At 34.3% G+C, this 15,563-nt stretch overlaps 2 protein-coding genes across 3 annotated transcripts in view; one reads left to right on the top strand and one right to left on the bottom strand.

Annotated features, from left to right (window-relative positions):
• The window catches only part of LOC116163466 (CCR4-NOT transcription complex subunit 6-like), an 84,912-nt gene extending 71,097 nt beyond the window's left edge, over positions 1-13,815 (bottom strand). The window contains exons 1-3 of one of the 2 annotated variants that reach the window (XM_031477394.1): positions 13,687-13,815; positions 12,971-13,295; positions 6,740-6,915 (exon numbers count right to left, since the gene is read on the bottom strand). In XM_031477394.1, the coding sequence (XP_031333254.1) occupies positions 6,740-6,915; positions 12,971-13,287 (493 nt within the window). In that variant the 5' untranslated portion in view covers positions 13,288-13,295; positions 13,687-13,815. Of the gene's footprint in view, positions 1-6,739; positions 6,916-12,970; positions 13,296-13,352; positions 13,595-13,686 lie in introns of those variants that run through there. The other variant, XM_031477393.1, reaches the window with a different exon arrangement.
• LOC116163467 (probable chitinase 10) overlaps positions 1-15,563 on the top strand; it is a 115,280-nt gene that overhangs the window by 65,452 nt on the left and 34,265 nt on the right. The gene's annotated exons all lie outside the window — the stretch shown is intronic.

The following is a 15,563-nucleotide window of genomic DNA, read 5'->3' as shown; positions in this document are numbered from 1 at the left end:
GAAAGTTAAAGAGATTTAAAGTACACTCAGGTGTGTAGGTGATGTACGCCCGTTGTGCTCGACGACCTAGATATGATTCAAACAAAGACGAGAACGCAGCATCTTCCCATCGGTACTGAAAATAAGCTCGGTTCGGTCGCAGGTATCGATATAGAAGAGTTGTCAGTGTGTCAAATTAACGTACCCGTTATACCTACTAACCGTGTCTCGCTTTATCAGTTTATGGCTATTGGTAACTACTGCTTTAAAATATCTATAAGCGTTAAAAGACTTAATTTCCTAAAGTGGGTTAACACGATCTTGCTTGGGTGAACTCAATTCATAATTTTTTGATGACCATTAAATTAGCAAACCTTTCGCCGATTAAACTACGGTATCAAATTGAAATAAGCCACGAAAAAAGGCGAAAACATAAAATATAAAAAAATCATAAAAACTCGCATAAATAAACAATGGGTTTCTTTTGGAGGTGTCTAACAGAACCTTCCACCCAGTCTCTTGTTAATGCCTATACAAATTAAACAAAAGGATGCGGTGGCAATTAAACCAGGTCGTGTGTCACTATAGCGATTCGTCACATAATGGTAATGGATATAAAATTGCGGAACAGATTCGCCTCGAGCTTTGGCATCGTTTGACATGAATGCAACAACAATACATACATCTTCATTGAACAAAAGGAAATTAATTCAACCTTGCCAGTACTACTTTCAATATCAATTTACTTCAATACGAGTTGTCAATTACGCGATTATTACCGATTATGGCCACAGTGGACCAGTGGTCTGGATTTTTACGACTGAGCATTGCATGATCCTGATCAGCAGGGTATTTTTTTACATTTCGGTGTTTAAATTTTCAAATTTGATCAATAAAAGAAATCTGAAGTGATTAACTTAGATACCTACGTTGCCGGAGAATGGTTTCCCATGAGAAGCGTCCCAAGACGACCTAGGAAACAGGCATAAAATATTGATTGTATCCCAAGGGTTTGTTTGTTCGACGTTCAATGATATCGATATGTTCTTCATCTACTGAACCGCGTGGATAGACCACCCGTTACACTAATGTAGATATTAGGAAATTTGTTCGATAGGTGTTCTCGCACGATTAGGATGTTGTGGGCCTACCATCCTGTTGAAACCAACAGTTTCCAACTTTTGTTTTTTGTGTGCCGTACGTTGTTGTATTCGTAATAAAAAATGCTACCCAATACAGTATGTACTTTTTTTACGGGCCATATAAAAAAATAAAGTTGGTAATGATTTCTCTGAAACGAAACGTTGTATTGAAATTCTTTTAACTGTGTCTGATAGAGCTCAAAAAGTGGCAATGTTATTTATTTTTTTGTATTTGTTCAAAAATATCAGGAAAACATAAAAACTTATGTCATTTTCTAAATGTTTTCGGTCAGTCAACCCGTGACTGCTTTTTGTTCCTGTCTCACAATTCTCAATTTTCTCTGCTAACACCTTGCTCTGCTCATTCCCATTCTACACTTACTACACTCTTTTTCGTTGATTAAATTACGCGTAATTCCCACAATTTGGAGATCTATTACGGAGCACAAAACAACGCGTGTAGCTACGACCAAGGCCAGGAAAATGTGCGTTTATTTCTGCTAAGGAGTTGAAAATATAAGGTAGAAATTAATGGGTTAATTTGCAGAGCCGCCCGTTACGGAAAATAAGGAACCATGTTTAATTTTCCGTTTGCAACCGTTCCCGTAGGAATATTGCTGGACTATTGGAGATTTCATTCCGACTACATACTAGGATAAGTACAATTAAGCGTAATTAATTGAATGGGTTACAGATAACAGCCTCCGATTAAATCAAGATTACATTCGTTGGATGCGCCCTTAAAAAACTTGAATTTTGACACCGGTCCCGTATTTTGAAGACGTCTGGGAAGGACGTAATTAATTAAACAGGTTTTAATTTTGGATGAAGGTAACCGAAGACGCTGTGTCGGTTGGGAAATCGTCGTGCCCTCCACGACATAGCCGAATTTTAAAAAGATGAAGCAGTTGTTTAGTGCAAGTTACGTTTGTAAGTATCGTAACTGTTGGGATTTTCCGTAGATTTACTTTCGCAACCGTACCGTATTTACATTTTGCTTTTACATTAAGTTTACCACTTCGTATCATACAGCTTTTGCTTTTTTTTGCACAGTGACTTCTACCGCTCCGTTTCATTGCCTGGTAAGCTTTTTCATCATTAATAAATTATAGGGGGGAGGGAAGGGGGGTCGCTTTACTGCATTTGCTTTCCCGTAGATACCAAATCCGATTATTTGCTAAATTGTCTTTAACAACTTTCAGACACACAGACAAGTTATTTAAGCTGATTTGTCGCATTTTCCGTTAGGGGCGAGTTTCTTCGTTTTACGTCCGTCTATTCGAGGCCGACCGTTGTAGGTACATTTTTTTGGGCATTCGGTAGGTTATCTTGGACCTAAACCAAAAATGTCAAGCAATCGTTTGCTTCCTTGCTCCGTAAGTTCCAAAAAAAGGACCAAAGCACTTTCAAAAATTACATTATCAATTTTACTTTGTCAAACTACCATGGTAACAGTTCCAGACGGACTGACAAACGGACAGAAAAAGTACAATTTCACTGTTCAGTCTAAAAACTCGTTCCTAAATACAAAATGGGGTAATTGTGAATTTCAACACGCAATTTTTTCGTAAGGAGGTACATTAAATAATAAAATTAATTGGTGTTGCAAACGTACCACAAAATTACCCGGCATCGCACGGTCGTCTGTCATTTTGTAACTATTGTGCATGTCTACGAAAATGTTACAGAGCGACTTACTACCGTTTACCAGGACCCACATATCTCTTGTAGAATAACGTCATTTTCCGTTATACGTACACGCACGTTCAATGCTGAGCGTTATCCTTATCACTTAAAATAAGTCGTATAGTGCAACAGTGCAAGATAATTAAAAGAAATGAGCTGAATAGCATTGTTATGTAGTACACGCTACTGTAAGGTAATAAGGGAGCACGTACAAATTAACTGTACTCCGACAAATTCACAAAAAAAAACTGTATTAAAACGCAACCGACATCCTAATTATTCATGCAATTAAGGTAAAGTGTATTATAATCTGTTTAAAATGAGGACTTATTCGCAATCAGATACATAATGCACATGCACTTTTGTCATTCTTATTATAACCCATCTAAATTTGTGTAATTAACGTTCCAAAAAAGTTGGGAAACTGAACGCTCCAAAATTATTACAACGGAAAAGCGCCGTCGTGATGGATAAGACCCGAGGAATAACCCTGGGAGTTATTCCACACGGTCAAATGGCACAATTGATTGTCGTATGAAATAAATGCAATGCATCAGATTTAGATCTAAGTCTTTCTAATAAGTTTTAGAAAAATCGATAACACAAATAAGACATCAGCTCCTAGGTGTCTACAGAAATAAATGGTTGAATTGGAGTGCTAAAAGGACGAAATCATATTGGGGCAATGCGGAAGAAGAAAGAAGAGAAATTATATTAACATAAAATGACCCTAAACTGTTTGTAGTGCTTACTTACGAAAATAAAACGCGAATATCGAGAAAGTTCGTAATGCGGATATAAGCACTTTCACTAATAGGTAGGTACTTATGCTTTACATTCCATTTATGTACGATTTAATTTTGTACCAATCAAAATCATTTTCTCGAAAAATTTATTCGATATCGACGTGATTGCACTCTAAAGAAGCATTGAAATTAGAAAGCAATGTATGTACAAATTAACAATCCATACTGATTTGATTTCTAGAACGTGCGAAAGTGCTTTTTTTTTAAATAATAACTTAATTTTTTCAGTTTCATTGTTAATATTTATTATTAGCTTGTGTAATTGAACAATCTCCAACGGGTTCGTGTGCTATAAGATAAAATGTAGGAAACTAGGATTCTTGTGCAAATAATATCAGCTACTTAATTATAAATGCGGAAAATGTCGTATAAAACAATGTCTTACACGCCACCTTTTTCTTAATTATAAATTTCATGGCCATCTAGAGAAGGTTGATTAAATAAACAACGGTTTCAATTTTTTTTTCATTACTTGCCATACGAGTTTGTAATTTCTTTGTTACAGCATAATTTTACCGATTAGGTACAACACAAAAAATCTTAGTATTCAATATCTTCCTATCGCATACTTCGACACATTTGATTTATGTTTTTCAAGTGCTCACTATTATTATGCTAATTGCCTTAAAACCAATTAATAATTATAATTAAAAATCCTACTGTAGAGAATGAAGTAGCTGAAAAGTTTGACCCTGCCCCCGCAAAACCAATAATATTACTCTGTTGTGGTGATAATATGATTCTAATGGTTTTCTAATTGGGACCCTTCATCCACTGCCTTCCAGAAGAGAGACATCGTCAATACAGATGATCCGTCTCCTAATGTGCTAAATTAATCAATTAAAGCGTATGGGGAAATCTATGAAATTTGTAAACGGGCGAAATATGCAAAGGTGAGTGATTTGCCAGAAAATGTCTGCAGTTGATATAAATATAGTAACATTTTGGTAAACCTTAATATTAAAAATAATAAAAAGGACTACCAATTGGATCCATGCCAAATGTCATGCTTCACCTACTAAAATAGCAATCACATCATAAATCTTCATGGTTAATAACTTGGACAACTTTTTATATAAATAAAGTGTAGGTATTTATAATGGGTGATTTTCATCACGCCAAGCATCGATTTATTTTGAAAAATACAACAAAGCGATGCCTGTTCCTATATGACACTTTTCTAATGCTAGCATTATTCAGTTTATTCCCGCACCATACAATTTATTTTTTAATTAAGTTTAATAAACACACCGGTCACCGGTGCAACTTGATTATAACGTTAAGCTTGCGTGGCTCTCTAACACAAATTGAAATAAACTTGGACAGGTATATATATGTCAGAATATATAAAAACGTATCAGTTCAGTTCAAGAAAAAACAAGTATAAATTGTGCACAACTCTTGTGCTGATAATGGGCATTTTTTTAAACCGAATTAGCTTTTGTTTTGACATCACCAATGGATATATGTCTTGCAGACGTCTTAATCGCCCTTTGTGAGTACCCTCTTCCGACAATCTGTTCCTGAGGTATAAGGGAATATACCCGATCACGATAAGAAGTCGAGAAGGACGGCTATGGTTGGTAGAAATTAATTCCTTTCGTTGAGACCTTTCATTAGAGTACCATGAAGGATAAAACTAGTTCCACTCCCTCCCACCTCCCTTCCCTTCCACCCTATACTTTGATAAGAGGACAGAAAGGAGGGCAGTAGTTGGTAGACAACGGTTTCCCTAGAAGTAGTTCGAAACGGCAGAAGTGGGTCCGGACGGACGGACAAAACGCAAACAATAGCACATTTTTTTAATTCTTAAAAATGCGCTAAAAATGTCCTACAAGTATTGTCTTATCATTCAAAGAAAAACTATTAATTTTTTTAACGTTTATTAATGCGTATAGGTATTTAACGTAAGATTTTACACATTAAACAACTTTTCTGTGCACAGATTTGGACTGTCACTGGGCTTCAAAATGGCAGACGAGTCTGCTACCTTGATCAAGTACTGTAATTTAAACCGTGACGTCTGACGTCACTATTTCATAATGTGGTTTTGACTAGTCTTTTATTTCACTGGTTTTGACTGTGTGTCATCATCTTCGGCCAAGTTCGGAAAAACGGCTTGTTACCTTACGGTGCCGCTTTCACATGGGTGATTCTTAACACTTCTAACACAATTTCTATGAATATTTTTAACATTTTGAAAACGTTTATCATTATTAGAATTCCTAGAATTTTGTTTAATGTACTAGAATTATTTTAGAATTTTTCTTGAGTTTTCTAGAATTTTTTTCCGAGAGCATATGCAACATAATTTTTAAAATATTATATTTATGAATTTAACAAAAGGTATTTAATAAAAGGTTACAACATTAAAATATTACAAATAAAATTGTTTAAAAAACATTTTAAAAAAAAATATTTACCGTATACTTAATATTAAAAATTTCATTAAATGCTGTCTGTTGCGGTAAAGTGCCTAAAATACAAACGTTTACTGTAATTTATTCTCGCTACTGAAATATTTTATAGACTATGGTCCTAATTTTGCATTTGTCGACTTTTTCCTATTTTAGTTGAAACTTTAAACAAGTGGTCGCGGCCGCCGAAAAAAAAAGATAATCCTAATTTTATTAGAATTTTTGGAATCTTTTAGAATTTTAGTGTAAATTTGAAGCGGTTTACCCCTCGGGATTATCTGAAATGAGTTTATTTGTTTAAAAGAAAATAGACATCTACAACAAGTCACCACATTTTCAAGAAGACTATGAAGAAGACATTGAACAATATTAAGTTAGTCACTGCAGTCGATATCTTAAGTAACTGTATATTTGTATATTTTAATATTTTTTACCAACCAACCAGACAAGTTCAGGCTCTTTGGAGCTCTGCATCTAAATTAATCCTAATGTTGCTTAAACGTTCCTTTAAATAATTTCACACAAGAAATGGTCAAAATGTGTTGTGCAGCCCAAAATTAAAAATGGACTAAAAAGATATTAAATTCATTAAAAATATCTACCAGTAACAACTGGACGTCAGAATTACTAGCAGCAATGAAACCGATCGTGTGGTAACCCAGTACCCACTTTGTATATAATAAATTTATATTACAGAGGCTATTCTTACCTTGAAGATTGTCAAGCATGTACGTCAGCAGCTTATGAGTTCCGTTGGGTTCACTATAAATGGTCATGATGTCCTTATTTAATGGATTACCATGCAGGCCCAGCATAATAAGGTTGAACAGTTTGCCTATCTCATATGGCAGGATGCGTAAGACATTGTGACTTAACAGCAGTTCCCTGGAAACAAAAATTCGTGCAATTTTCCAATACAGCCAAGGAATTCGTAAGATGAATGTTTTGAAAATAATATGCTGAATTTGCCCAATTCCGACCATATGAATTGAATTATATAATTTTTCAAATTTGAATCATTGAAAATAACAAACTTCATAAAACAGTTGTGATGTCCATATTATTTATCAAGAGTGTGGCTAAACACCTTTTTTAACATTGACTGTGTATCCTACTACTTACGTAAACATTTTTTTGAAAATTATTACAAATGTCTCAATCAAAAAATTACCTTCATGTTGATACTTTTTCCGTGCTACATTTATAGCACTGCAGTACTTTCGTTTACTATTCTCTCATGCCCGTAAGCTAATGAGCTAACTATTTCAGGAATTCAATCTTGTTACAATAAATGAATTTATCACTCCCACAATTTTTATATAATTATTATTCGTTTTTTTTAAATAAATTTTATTTTAAATAAAAATTTACATGATTGAGCAGCAAGAAGTACTGCAGAATCATAAATGCGCAGATCAGTTTAGTTATGCAAGTTCTTTTATAAATAGTAGACGGCAGCAGAATCGAAATGTAATCATCTTGCACTCAATGTAACACAAATGACAAATCATCAAAAAGGAAAGTTTTTAATTGTTTGCAATCTATTATGCTCGCTATTATGTGAATCTACTGTTAAGGTCAAGACACAGGATAAATGACTTTGTTGTTAAACTTAAACTCGTTAAATGTTAAAACATTAACCTTTGAAACTTGAAACTTTGACATATGCCTGGCGTCGCCGCCTCTCCCAGGATTTAGTCAACTGTCGTGAGGATAAGTCATCAGCAGATTGATTTGCAGCATCCAGCACGTGTATATACGTGCACAGCAAGGTTGGGAAGTAAAGCTCAATGTATTTTATCGGAGGGGCATCAAAATTTTTTTATTTATTTCTGATTTGATTTTTTTATTTTTTATTTAATTTTTTAATTTTTTTTATATAAAAACAAAGTAATAAATAAAAAATAAAAAAAATAAACCGCACCCTCCTGCTTCTCCAATGCAACGCGAAATGGTTAAACCTCATGGTACGGTAGAACCCGGATTATCTGTGCACGGGTTATCCGGGCAGCGATTATCCGTGCCGTGATTTCTCTTAATGGAAATTGCATTTTTGAACTTGACATTTTAGTGTAAAATTTTCTTATATAAAAATTCTGTTTTTATCCTTTTTAGTACATTTGTATGTATACAGTGTGTTCATATGTAGGATATATTCTTTTCAATTATTGTCCAGTCCCGTGGAGCACTTATAATCAGGGTTCAACTGTATAAAATTTCAAAATGCCAAGGATATTTTTTCAAAAAAACATTCGTTATCTTTAACATATAGGGGTTGATTTCGTCCCGCTACTCCCCAACCAAATCTGCAATTCTATTTTTGGGTATTATTTCAGCGTGCCTCAAATACCTACCTAAAAATGTCTATGAGCTCTCCTACTATTGTGCAGCAAAAGGCATTTTTTTTTAAACAATAAACCCTTTTTTAAATTAAAAATGCGCCGAAAATTCACCCACAACCGATTCTAAAACAAAAAACGTGTTGTGACTAGTACAGATACCAATCGCACGATTTAATAGTTTAGCCATATTATAGAGAAACGTCAAAAATTGAGTTTTTTGTTACTTGACACACTTGCGCATGCGCGATTCTGCCTAAAAGCTTTTGAGCTCTTCCTTTTATGTCTTTAGAATATAGTACCAAAAGAATGAAAATACAGACCGATCAACAAACTGACCGACATTATTGAGATTTTAATGATTCAGATTTCTCGTGCTTCAAAACGTGTATTTCCGTCAAAAAAAGTGGGGGGGGAGGGCATTTTTGCAATACCTCTCTTACTAACACAAAGGTGGTAAAAAATGTAAATTATGTGCAATTTTGTGTTGCTGTCTGTCCATGTGCACGATAACTTTGGAAACGTCTGATCGCATTAAAAATTGGAACACATGTCCCTAAGGATATGAGGAAGGTCACTATCGTTTTTCACCTCGGACCAAAAACGAATTCGAGGATCGTTCAGTATTCAGTTGTATCAGATAGGAAAGCAGTAAAGCAGTAGGATTGTTGAGACTTTGCATTAAAATACCATGTTGAGACCTTTAATTTGAGTGCCATGAAGAATAAATCCAGTTTGTAGAAACTAATTCTTTTCAGTGAGACCTTTCATCAGAATACCATGAAGGGTAGAATTTGTTTACCCCAAGGCATGCATATGCAAAGTCTGAAAGTTGTTCGGCCCATGAAAAATGTATGCACGTTTTATTTTCTAAAACAGCAGCTCAGGAATCAATTCAAAGGGGGGGGGGGGGCACGCTTAAGACACCGAAATGTAATTTGATGGCCGCCTGGCACACCAAAGTATAGGTATACTTATTCCAAGAGTCTAGGACCATACCCCTAAAAGTAGTTCAAAATCACAGAAGTGGGTCCGACAGATGGAGGTACAAAACGCAAACAATAGCACATTTTCTTAATTTCTCAAAAAATGCGCTAAAGAGGTAAAATCTGACTATTTCAGATATTTTTACGTTTGCATCAGTGGTGTAGTAAACAAATTTTTGAGCCACATTTCTGAGATGTGACCTAAAGTTGATACTTTTTAAATATACCACCCTGTATATCTTGATGTCAATTTTTTGTATTTTTTAACTGATTACATTGAAGTACCTATCACAACATATATTTTGTTATATACCTAATTATCTAAGGAGATTCACGTAGCCCGTTCATTGTAACCCAGTTCCAATGTGTTCGTATACACATTAATTATTATTTACAAATTAATTATTGGTTCTGACTTAATGTTTTTTCAATTCGGTAGAGGCCAAAATAGCGATTCTATTGTTTTTTAAATAAAATAAACTAATTTTTGTTTTAAAAATCGCAATTTTTTTCCAAACCTGCTCCAGTTGTTGGACAATTAAAATGTTTAACTTTTAAGATCGTCAAATAAATGTATCTTAGATGTGAAATAAATAAAATTCTCGGAATTTTAATTCTGTGTTTACTGTTTAGCAATATGCAAGATTTTGGAATTTGGTGCAAACATAACTAAGAAAACTCATTTTGAAGATGTAAAATTTTGATAATGTCTCTATCACAACACTCTACATACGCACCATAATTATGTTCCTTCCTCAAGTGTAATATATAATAAACAATAATACATTTATTTAAATAAATCAATTTTTTAATAGATAATAACCTACCTTTAAAATAATATAACATAAAAATGAAGAAAAGATAACAAAAGGTAAAAGGAACTAAGCAGTAGTAGGGAAGTTAAGCCTACATTTTAAATATAGGGGTGCATGTTTTAAACATAAAAATTAGGACTATACAGTTTGCTTTAAACGTGCCAACTTTGAGACTAGTAGTTTATTCTGAGCTCAAATATTGTTCCAATGAATTTTGTATCAACAATGTGTTCCAGTTTCATGTGGTTCAGTAGATTTTTGGCTACGATCAAGAGGGTCTCTGATTTGATTTGAGTTTGGATTAGGGTATACAAATTTTGTAAATGTATTAAAGGTTGGATTGGTAGAGCTGGAAACTCCGCTCATTTCCACCCGAATATAAGAATTTTAAAAATTCAAAGTATAATCTATGCTGATGCACGTATTACTTAATATTTATTATCTCACCCAAATGTGCCTGCAAGCAACTTATTGTTGACTAACAACTGGTACTTACCAACAATTACCTAAATAATTGTATGTAGCAGGGGTCCTAGCTGATGCCTGGTAAAAAAATACTTTAAAAAATCTATTGAGCAAATGTCAACTATAATAGGTAGATGGTTGCAGATATACAAAAATTATTTTTGAATGTACAGGGTGTCCCATTTTTACTGTGTCAATCAACAACCTGCATATTTTTACTTGTTTCAATGCCGTTTGTTCAAAGTACCACAACTATTCTTTTTCAAAAGGAACTACCACTATTTTATTTTATTTCGCTATACGATTGTCCTTTGTGTTCTCTTCAATGTTTATAAGGGGTGTCCCCATAGTTTTAGATTATGCAATATTTTACGCAAATGTTCCTACCCATTAATTAATTACACGTTTATACATCCGAGTAGGCTGTAATAACAAAAAACAAAAGAATATCAAAAAGTAGTAAACAAGTGTCACAAATTTATTATCTGCTGCAAGTGTACTTTCCATTTCGTAATAAAATAAGATTAAGTAAAAAGGTGAATTTTGAAATTTTTTTATATAAATGCGGAAAGCCGCGACTTTATTTCAAAAGAGCCACATGAAGCTCGCGAGCCGTAGGTTGCCGACCTCGGGTATATAGCAATGGAAGTCAATGAATAAAAATTGGCATTCATCCCAATAAAGGACAGACACATTTTTCCCCAACCTAGTACCAATTTTTAGAATTAGAATTTACTAAAGCTAATAGCAAAATACAGCTGGCAATAACACATTTTAGGGTGGGCTTAAACCCCAACAGCCCTTGTAGTTGGTGCCACCGTTCCATCACACCTTACAACCATGCACAATAATCCAATTACAACTGTAAAAATTTCAAAGGTAAGTTTGGCTGTTGGTGCTCACCACAGAATACGGCCTTCTCAGAATAGAAACAGCAATGTTACAAATTTGTATAGTATTTTTGCGGACCCTGGTGGGTGTACTGTGAACTAAAGCATCAAAATCAGAGTAGCGCCATCTGGTGACCAGCTTCTAAATCCATGAAGTAATTTCCCCAATTCGATCTAAATCACAAATATAGATAAAGAATACACAGTTGTTAAATTGCAAGTGTATTTAGATACAATCACATTACATTATTTAACACAGACATCTTAAATTACATGTTTACAAATTACATATAAAACTCAGAAGTAAGTGCAACTTACGCTTTGTAGAGTTAACACTTTGCAAAAAGATCCTTACGTAACGAGTTGTCCTACGAAATATTTGGTTTTAATTGCTGTTTGGACTACATATTTTTGTTAAAAAATATCTTTAGAACTAATTTTTTTGTTCCAAGAGGTGATAAAACCGTTTCAGCAAATTGTCACACAAGTTTTTGACAACAAAAGTTAACTTGATCCTGGTGCTTACTGGTTACTTGAGAAGCGAGGGTGGAAGTTGTTGAATTATCTAAAACGAATTACAATATAAGTATCTACATCTATATAAATATAAAACTCAAGTCTACACCCTTTTGCGCCTATAGGTACAGTTGGTAATAATTCTGCATCAATTTGTACCTGTTACTTACCTTGCATAAATAGGAAAGAAATAACAGCACATTTCAACCCTCTTCGCGTTTCAAGCACAAAACAATCTGTTTCAAAATGTGGGAAACGATGCCTTTTTCTTTTTGATATTTTATTGTTACAATCCGCCACACAACACTTTTTACGGTCACATAACTTGTTCATATTTTAAATCTTTCAAAAGTCAAAATTGACATGTGTAAAACCTGTGTACGTATAAAATCGACGGTAAAAATATTTCCTGTAACGAGAAAAATTACAGGTTTTGCAAAAAAATATTTGAGTCTGCGATAAATAGTTCTCCGTACAACCACGGGAAACGCTGTAATCAGTGACAATTTAGCGCCATTTATGTTTCTGTTCTGTGAAGGTCTTATTCTGTGGTGCTCACTACATGCTTCACAACACAAAATGTCACAACTGCCACAAAAGAGCTATGTCATACTTTTTACTGAATCAAACAGCAGTTGAAGAGATAATGTCCAACCCTTTTGTAGCAGAGGATGGAAAGTGTCATTAAAACCGAGTGGCGGATGCATCAGAAATGTTTTTTTCTCATCTTAAATACAATAACCCAACACAATCTCAAACAATAACCTAAAAATAAGTAACATAGTTCAAAACAGCCACTATAAACAATCGAGTCTGTTGAGAAATGACTTTTGTTTATATACAGCTGTCAAATTTGTAAAGCGAGGCATCATTTTCAAAACATTTCCCTTAATTTTTTCACTGAAATGTGTACACAAAGTATAGTTTACCTGAGATTAATTAATTCTCCAATTTCAGCCGGCAGTGAGCGCAGCTTATTGAAAGAAACATCAAGATTCCTAAGGTTAACAAGCTGAGATATATCTGGAGGCAACCTCTGGAGAGAATTATTTTTTAAATATAAACCGGTTAAGTTATTTAGAAGGAATAAATTAGGACTTAAGTTACGAATAGTCCCTGTTATCTCCAGTTCTGTCCAAAGTGACTTTTTTCCAGCAGCCTGATCCTCCGGAGACATGAACGTATGATTTTTCCTGTGTGACCCATTATTCTCGTACTTGCTAGTTTCTTTGTTATTTCGAGGCATAATATATCCTACAACGGAATAGCATTAGTACAATTGTTTACTTACGTTTTAAAGGTTAGAAATACTTTTCATTTATATAAAGGGATTTATTTTAAATTATCACAGAAAACTACAGCATAGGAATGTAAACAAAAGGTTATCTCAGTGTAATAAGCAGCATTTAGAAACCATTATCTTTTTTGAGATGCTTTAAGGAGGAGATTGATAATTGATAAAATTAATTTGTACATTTTTGTTTTGGTAAAACGATTTTTATACGGTAATGACGCACAAAATTTATAAAGGTAAGAAGAGGAACAGTCAGACGGTCAGAAAGGACAAGCCCCGTCATAGTTGGCAAGTTATTGGAATGAAATATTAGGTTATTAGTAACGATCTTAAGGAACCTACGAAAAGTACCTTCATCTACTCCCTGGTAATGTAATAAATAGCAGATATGTAAAAATATCGTTTTTATTAGAGATTCACTTGATACACAACACTCTCCATAAAAACGCCAGGGAAACAATTTGAGAAATCTCAATTCCCTAACTTTTGCGTCTTAAAATCCCTACGTCCATTTGTTTATGTTTTTTTTATCGTCTTTGCTGATCAAAATAAACTTGTACTTTTAAAGAAATGTGGTAGATCACTTTCGAAAAAGCAAGGCACTTTTTATAGGTGTAAATTCGTTACAACCGAATCTCATAACCTTAAATTGGCTGTAACCATATATACATATGGCTGTAACATTACCTATTTCTTGGCAGAATTAGATTAGATTTATATGCATTTCCAAATCATTCAATATTTAATGTAAGTACCTATCTGCCAATACAGCAGAAATGCTGTACCTACTACGCTTTTTCATTCCGCTTGTGTGTTGTGCCAATATGGTTTGTCGAATAAATTTCATGTGGCAGGGCAGTAGAGGTTGTGGGATTTCAGTGGTTCTATGATCAAAGAAATATGCAATTTGGAATCTGTCAATTTGACACAAGAAAGTTTTTTTGTGAGCTATGTAAGGGGTGATCAAAAATGAGTTGCTACCGAGTCACCTTTGGAAGTTCAAGTTAAATACGATTTCCCATGTAAGCAAAAGTTCCAAAGGTGACTCGACAGCAACTCATTGTTATTAGACGAAGAAACCTGGCGGCATAACCAAATGTTGCCACCAGTTATTACATGGGCAGCCAGTCACGCCACTGGCAGCACAGCCAGAGATTGTTTATTCAATGCCTAGCGACCATTCTTAGCCACCAGTGGTGTTCAGTCTGGTCACGGGGCCACCGGTGTCCTTAGTGTAATATAGGTCCGTAAGAACAAGTGCCCAGCAAAGTAAATCTTAAGGTCATAAGGCACTTAGACAATACATATAGGACCGCGAATTGCAAAAAAATATGGTCAAGAACAATAACAATTAAACGCGCCTGTTCGAAGTTGTCCAATCAGACAAGTTTTGAGATTGTCAAAGTTGAAATTAACAAACGTCAATTAATAAATCACGTAAATGTGCCAAAAAAGCAAACAAAGATAATAAAGAGTATTTAAACCTTCCCGTACTACTCGGTTGGTATAGAAGCTGCCCTTTAGGTGATCAGAGTGGTGTTCACACGATTTGTTTAGTTTACCCTGAGATTCACATACCTACCCACGACTACACAGTTCCCCCTATCCGTGATCACCCATTTTGTATTGAAAGCATAGGGTTAATGGCAGTTCATGTACTGCACTGATCTAACAGTCTACCTGATGTGGTTGTGGTAGACAGGTTTTTAAGTCGGTTGTTTTTCAGCCACGTAAGCTAACGGGCCAAAAATTACAGCCCAAAAGATGACACCTCGAATAAAAGTACAAAACCATTGATTATGGTGTGTATCATAAATGGTAAAACTAATGCAGATTCAAAAAATTTTGTTTTACAATATATAATAATAAATTAAACAATTAATATAGCAAACGAGCTCCTGGGTATGGCTACAGCATGTATAAAACCAAATTTTAAACCTGATGTTAGTTTTGCTTTTATTTAAAGTTTCTGTTATCAAATTTCATAAATAAGAAAGTTGGCACTGCGCATGCGCAAAACTAATTTTTGAAACGCGTTAAATTTGCTTTTATTCCAAGTGACTATGCTTCAAATTTCATTTAAATCGCTCCATAAATAAGAAAGTTTGCAATTCGGTCTGTGAATGGTCGAGATGCGCAAAGGGCACTGTGAATGATGGTCAATTAGGCCGAACTTTTGGAATTGTGTTTTATATGGCTAAAGCTATGCGCATATTGAATTTCATGCA

This window comes from Photinus pyralis, unplaced genomic scaffold (genome assembly GCF_008802855.1).
Source record: "Photinus pyralis isolate 1611_PpyrPB1 unplaced genomic scaffold, Ppyr1.3 Ppyr1.4_LG2, whole genome shotgun sequence".
Lineage (NCBI taxonomy): Eukaryota > Metazoa > Arthropoda > Insecta > Coleoptera > Lampyridae > Photinus > Photinus pyralis.
Note: the sequence above shows the minus strand (reverse complement) of the source record. Positions and strands in the feature narration are given on the sequence as shown.